At 49.1% G+C, this 7,097-nt stretch overlaps 1 protein-coding gene across 1 annotated transcript; it reads right to left on the reverse strand.

Moving 5' to 3' along the window:
• Nucleotides 1-2,658: 2,658 nt before the first annotated feature.
• On the reverse strand, nt 2,659-6,141 carry LOC121865802 (proline-rich protein 36-like; the record flags this gene model as incomplete). Its single annotated transcript, XM_042365361.1, has 2 exons — nt 2,659-2,907; nt 6,077-6,141. Coding segments are annotated over 2 exons (314 nt in total), but the record flags the coding sequence as incomplete, so codon positions are not given.
• Between the last annotated feature and the right edge of the window lie 956 nt (nt 6,142-7,097).

Here is a 7,097-nt window from a genome sequence, read left to right on the forward strand (position 1 = left end):
ACTATACCCCCACCACACATTCCCCCCACCCCACCCCACTACACTCCCCACCCCACCACTATACTCCCCACCTTCACCCCACTACACCCCCACCGTCACCCCACTATCCTCCCCAACCCCACAACACTCCCCACCTTCACCCCCACTATACCTCCCCCACCTCACCCCACTATACCCCACCCCATTCCCACCCCACCCCACTATACTCCCCCACCCACCCCACTATACTCACCCCACCCCACTACACCCCCACCTTCACCCCACTATATTCCCCACCTTCACCCCACTATACTCCCCACCTTCACCCCACTATACTCCCCCACCTTCACCCCACTATACTCCCCACCTCACTCCCACACCTCTCTCTCTCAACACATACATTAGAAATTAGAAAAAATTATCCCCACGTAAAAGACACCAGCCCCGTCAGTGAGTCACGTTTCCTTCTCTCTCTCTTCTCTTCTCTCTCTCTCTCTCACTCTCTCTCTCTCTCTCTCCTCTCTCTCTCTTCTATCTTTCTTCTTCTTCTTCTCTCTATTCTCTCAGCGGTAAAGGAACGTTGGCTGGGTTTAAAAATGCCCGAGTTTCACACAGGTAAATGGAGGTGAACCTGAGCTACCTGTAATTTACATACCTGGGGAGAAACCAGTGAGTGAGACGAGGCTGCTGGAGGTTTTGACTGATGTGGGGTGAGTGGGGAGGAGAGAGAGAGAGAGAGAGAGAGAGAGAGAGAGAGAGAGAGAGAGAGAGAGAGAGAGAGAGAGAGAGAGCAGAATAATGACCAATAACCTTAGAGGCACGAGGAAGGTTGACTTTAATTTTACATGTCAATAATGAATTATACAAAGTGGTGTAATTGGCAGTGGGCTGTGTGTGTTTGTGAGAGGGAGAGAGAGGAGAAGGAGGGAGAGGGAGGGAGAGGGAGAGGAAGAGAGAAATAGGAAGAGGGAGGAGAGGGAGGAGGGAGAGGGAAGAGGAGGGAAGAGAGAGAGAGAGAGAGGAGAGAGAGGAGAGGAGAGAGAGAGAGAGAGAGAGAGAGAGAGAGAGAGAGAGAGAGAGAGAGAGAGAGAGAGAGAGAGAGAGAGAGAGGAAAATAATTAGTAAATAAACAGATATAAACAATTAAATTAACTGTAAATATGGAAAAACAACAAAATAATGAATAAAAACAGGTAAATAAAGACAGATGGACAGGTAGATTAGACAGATAGAGAGGATTTATAATTTAGACAGACAGATACAAGTAGACAGACAGGAATGATAACTGAAACAAATACACAGAAGTAGACAGAGAAGATTTATAATTTCGACAGGTAGATTAGACAGGTAGACGAGACAGGTAGATGAGACAGGTAGATGAGACAGGTAGATGAGACAGGTAGATGAGACAGGTAGATGAGACAGGTAGGACACAGGTAGATTAGACAGGTAGATATTGCAGATTCTAGTAACGAGCAACACACAAAGTCGGTATTGCTTGGTGGGGATCTAGGAACAAATTTGCATACATAGGATTAATTATGCAAGAGGATTCAAGGTGTGTGTTGGATGAGGGGGGGGAGGGGGGGAGGGAGGAGGGGGATGGTAGGGAGAGGAGGGGGGGTAGGGGGTAATGAGGGGTGAAAGGAGGTTAAGAAAAGAGAGAGAGAGAGAGAGAGAGAGAGAGAGAGAGAGAGAGAGAGAGAGAGAGAGAGAGAGAGAGAGTCACTCCCTTCATCTCTTTCTCTCATTCTCTTTTTTTTATTCTTTTCTCTCTCCTTTCCTTTATCTCTATGTGTGTTTGCTCTGTTTCTTCCTTCCTTCCCTCATTCTTTCTCTACTCCTCCTCTCTCCTCTCTTCTCCCTCCCTCCCTCCACTAGTACCAGCAGTAACCATCTCGATCTTCCTTTTCCCTCCCTCCTCCACTAGTACCAACAGTAAACTCCATCTCCCTGATTCTCCCTCCCTCCTACTCCCCTCCCCTCCTTCCTCCTATCTCCTCCCTCCCTCCTTCCCTCCACTAGTAAACCTCAACTCGGCCAGACGTTTATACTACCATTGAGAATTATTATTAAGACCGAGACTTGCTTCAACAACTATATAATTCTGCTCCTTCCTCCCTTTAATTCCTTCCTTTCTTCCTTCCTTCATCTTCCCTTAACTCTTAATTCTTTCCTTCCTTCCTCTCACTCCTCCCTTAATTCCTTCCTTTCTTAATTCCTCCATTCCTGTCTTTATTCATTCTTAGCTTATTCTAATCTCCTGAACTCCTTCTCCGTCCTTCCTTCCTTCCCTTAAATCTCTTATCCTCCTCCTCTTCCTCCATCAACCCTACCTCCCTCCTCCTGCTCCTCCTCCTCCATCAACCCAACCTCCTCCTCCTGCTCCTCCTCCGTCGACCCTACCTCCTCCTTCTCTCCCTATACCTCCTCTTTCTTCCTCCACCACCTTCCACCCTCTTATTCTTCATCTTCTCCATCCTTCCACCACTATCTTCTTCCGCCTTACCTCTACTCTTCCTTCCTCCTTCTTCTACTACACCTTCCTTCCTTCCTCCTCCCCTCTCTCCTTCTTCCCTAACAGAACAAACACCATGAGTAATCCAGAGAAAGAGGCATACATAATACGAAGAATAAAAGGAGAAATACAGGAGAATTTGTAATAGTCATCGTGTTTACCATTCTAGACGGGAGGACGGAAAGGCGGACGGAGAGGGCGGAAAGGCGGACGGGAGAGGGCGGAAAGGACGGGAGAGGGCGGAAAGGCGGACGGGAGAGGGCGGAAAGGCGGACGGGAGAGGGCGGAAAGGCGGACGGAGAGGGCGGAAAGGCGGACGGAGAGGGCGGAAAGGCGGACGGGAGAGGGCGGAAAGGCGGACGGAGAGGGCGGAAAGGCGGACGGAGGACGGAAAGGCGGACGGAGGCGGAAAGGCGGACGGGAGAGGGCGGAAAGGCGGACGGGAGAGGGCGGAAAGGCGGACGGGAGGACGGAAAAGGCGGACGGAGAGGACGGAAAGGCGGACGGGAGACGGAAAGGCGGACGGAGAGGGCGGAAAGGCGGACGGAGGAGGGCGGAAAGGCGGACGGAGAGGGCGGAAGCGGACGGAGGACGGAAAGGCGGATGGAGAGGGCGGAAAGGCGGACGGAGAGGGCGGAAAGGCGGACGGGAGAGGGCGGAAAGGCGGAGAGGGCGGAAAGGGACGGAGAGGGCGGAAAGGCGGACGGGACGGAAAGGCGGACGGAGAGGCGGAAAGGCGGACGGGAGAGGGCGAAAGGCGGACGGGAGAGGGCGGAAAGGCGGACGGGAGAGGGCGGAAAGGTGGATGGGAGAGGGCGGAAAGGCGGACGGAGAGAGCGGAAAGGCGGACGGGAGAGGCGGAAAGGCGGACGGAGAGGGCGGAAAGGCGGACGGGAGAGAGCGGAAAGGCGGACGGGAGAGGCGGAAAGGCGGACGGGAGAGGGCGGAAAGGCGGATGAAGAGGGCGGAAAAGGGGATGGAAGAGGGCGGAAAGGCGGACGGGAGAGGGCGGAAAGGCGGACGGGAGAGGGGCGGAAAGGCGGACGGGAGAGGGGCGGAAAGGCGGACGGGAGAGGGCGGAAAGGCGGACGGGAGAGGGCGGAAAGGCGGACGGAGAGGGCGGAAAGGCGGATGAAGAGGGCGGAAAGGCGGACGGAGAGGGGCGGAAAGGCGGACGGGAGAGGGGCGGAAAGGCGGACGGGAGAGGGGCAAGGGCGGATGGAAGAGGGCGGTGAGGCGGACGGGAGAGGGCGGAAAGGCGGACGGAGAGGGCGGAAAGGGACGGAGAGGGCGGAAAAAGGATGGAAGAGGGCGGAAAGGCGGACGGGAGAGGGGCGGAAAGGACGGGAGAGGGCGAAAGAGCGACGGGGAGAGGCGGAAAGGCGGACGGGAGAGGGCGGAAAGGCGGATGGAAGAGGGCGGAAAGGCGGACGGGAGAGGCGGAAAGGCGGGACGGGAGAGGGCGGAAAGGCGGACGGGAGAAAGTAGCAAAAAGGAAAAAGAAATAAGAGAGGAAGGTTTTAAGTAAGGAGGAAGGTAAGACTGAGAGGAAGGAAGATAGGGATGAGAGAGAGGGAGGGAGGGGGAAGGACGGAAGAATGAGGGGAGGAGGAAGGGAGGAGAGAGAGAGAGAGAGAGAGAGAGAGAGAGAGAGAGAGAGAGAGAGAGAGAGGAAAGAGAGAGAGAGAGAGAGAGAGAGAGAGACCTGGGGACCAAATTTGCATGTGATAATATACACCCTCTGCCTCAACTGACTCAAGTAATTCCTCTCTGGTATGTTGCTTACTTAAGGGAGCGCTGGGTGAGGTGAGGGAGGGAGGAAGGGCAGGAGCGAGGGAAGGTGAGGGTGAGGGGAGGTGAGGGAAGGGGTGAGAGTGAGGGAAGGTGAGGGTGAGGAAGTGAGGTAGGGGGAGGTGAGGAAGGGGTGAGAGGAGGGGAAGGAAGGAGGGAGGGAAGGTGGAGGGTGAGGAAGGTGAGGGGATGGAAGGAGTGAGGGAAAGTGAAGATGAGGGTGATGGTAAGTCTCTCTCTCTCTCACCCAACGACCTGAGAGGCATTGAAGGTCAGATGAGAAATTACTGTTTTGGTAATCACCCAATAACTAGGGATATAAAAAGACCCAACCGAATAAACTACGCTGACAGAACCTGGGACGGAAGGCCCAGTACCACGGTGGGAGAGTTCACAGCCAAGAGAGACAGGCTGACAGACAGATAGAGAAACATAATATAATCTCTACCTAACATGCATACTAATACTAATTTTAATCTCAGTCTCCCCACTCTATTCATCATTACAGGTAAATCACAAGTAATTAGTAGTATAAAATGACATCAAATTACACCCAACCTCATTTACATACCACATACACAAAATATTTAAATTTGCATATTACCCATTTATGTTAAGTCTAACTCATTACTGTCTTGTCTTTTATTAAAGTCAGGTTACAGAGCTAATTTATAGCAGCAAACTAGATATATAAATTAATGTATATTGATGAATTGTCATGTATATGATCAGGTAATGTATATAACTGGAAAAAAACCATAGAATTATTAGTATTGATGCATTGGCTAAAAATCTGATAATTTATATAATCTACAGTATAATATCTATTGATAATTGATGAGTAATATCATAAAAGTCTATTTGATAATTTATACACATCCAAGAAGCTAAGTTAATGCATTGATGCTGATATCTATATAAAATTCGTTCGTATGTATGTAGTGTTGTCCTTCGTAATGTATATTAAAGATATATCATGACTAAATAGTATTGTCATTCCTTATGAAAACCGTGTGTAGGGCCCTTGGATTAATTTCCTCCCCATATCCCTCTGCCACTAATTCTCCTTAGTATCTCCCTTCCAAGGACCAATTTCCTTCCAGGCACTAATCTCCCTTCCAGCACCATTATTCTCCCTGCCATCTCCCCTTCCAAGCGCCCACCCCTTCCAGGTAATTCACAATCTCCCTTCCAGGCACTAATCTCCCTTCTAGGCACTAATTTCCCTTACTACCTCTCCTCCAATAACTAATTCCCCTCCCTATCTCCCTTCCAACCACTATTCTCCCTTACTATCAACCCACCAACGCCTAATCTCCCTTCCAACCATTAATTTCACAATTTTTCCCCTGCACGTCCCCGTAATCTCCCTTCAGCTGGTATATAATCTCCCTTCCTTTAACCCTTTCATCACTAATCTCCCTTTTTGCCTCCCTTCAGCCGTAAGCCTAAACCTCTCCTTCATGTTCTCTTTTATGACTCATTTGGTTCTCTCTATCTTCCTTCTTCCCCCTTCTCTCTCTCTCTATCTCCCTTTCTCCTGTCCACCCTCCTCTCACTCTCTCTCCCTTCCTCCTTTCCACCCTTTCCAAATTTACAGATTTATAGAGAGAGGGAGATGATGAAGAAGAGTAAACAAGAGAGAGAGAGAAACTCGATAAACAGAGACAAATAACAAAGAACGATAATGAAACGAATAAGAATAGCCCTGATAAAGAGGGGTGGAAACGGTGAAGATGATAAAATAGAATAGATGAGAAGGAGCGTGATAAAGGAGGTAGATATAGCATAATTGATGATAAAGGAGGAAGAGGTAAAGAAGGAGGAGAAGGAGGAGGAAGAAGAGGAGGAGGAGGAGGAGGAAGAGGAGAAGAAGGGACGGTAGGTCACTTAAAATCAATAAAGAATAGTCTCAAAATCAGCCAATGGACGTGTGTGTGTGTGTGTGTGTGTGTGTGTGTGTGTGTGTGTGGTGTGTGTGTGTGCATGTGTGTGTGTGATATAACAACATCCACGTATAACATAACATAAACACCAATAATAAACTCAATAAAACAAATAAAAACAAACTGTCTACTTCAATTGTCATACGTAAACACCTATACCATATAATACGCTAAGACAATGAATTATTAACACCAGAGATAAAATTACGAAGATAAACAAACGTTACAGATAAGCAGGAACTTTACATACCATTAAGTAGCAGCGTAAAGCAGTGTAGTAGTCGTGGATGGCCAAGGAGTGACTGGAACTGGCCAAGGAGTGACTGGAACTGGCCAAGGAGTGACTGAACTGGCCAAGGAATAACTGAACTGGCCAAAGAATAACTGAACTGGCCAAGGAATGACTGAACTGGCCAAGGAATGACTGAACTGGCCATGAATAACTGGAACTGGCCAAGGAATAACTGAACTGGCCAAGGAGTGACTGAAATGGCTAAGAACTGACTGGGACTTTGTAAGGAGGACTGTTGATGCAACCTCGTGTCGTGTCGTCGTGGTGGCATGTCTGTCTATATCTCTGAATGGTTAATAAGACTAGTTAGACGATAGTTAACCTTTGATGACCGAGCGACCTTGTTATTCGGTAATTCTAACCCTCATCAAAGAAAATCTTGTATAGCCAAACACCTATATTTTTTTTTTACAATGTTGTTCTCTTAGGTGAATAAAAACGCCATGAAATCTGAGGATAAAATTGTGCAAACATATCGTCGCTTCCCCGTTAGAGAGAGTCCACTCCTACGACGACTCACACACGTACAGTAAGTCAGTCAATCAGTCAGTTTCTTTTATGAACAAGATCA

The sequence above is a fragment of the Homarus americanus genome, unplaced genomic scaffold (genome assembly GCF_018991925.1).
Source record: "Homarus americanus isolate GMGI-L3 unplaced genomic scaffold, GMGI_Hamer_2.0 scaffold821, whole genome shotgun sequence".
NCBI lineage: Eukaryota > Metazoa > Arthropoda > Malacostraca > Decapoda > Nephropidae > Homarus > Homarus americanus.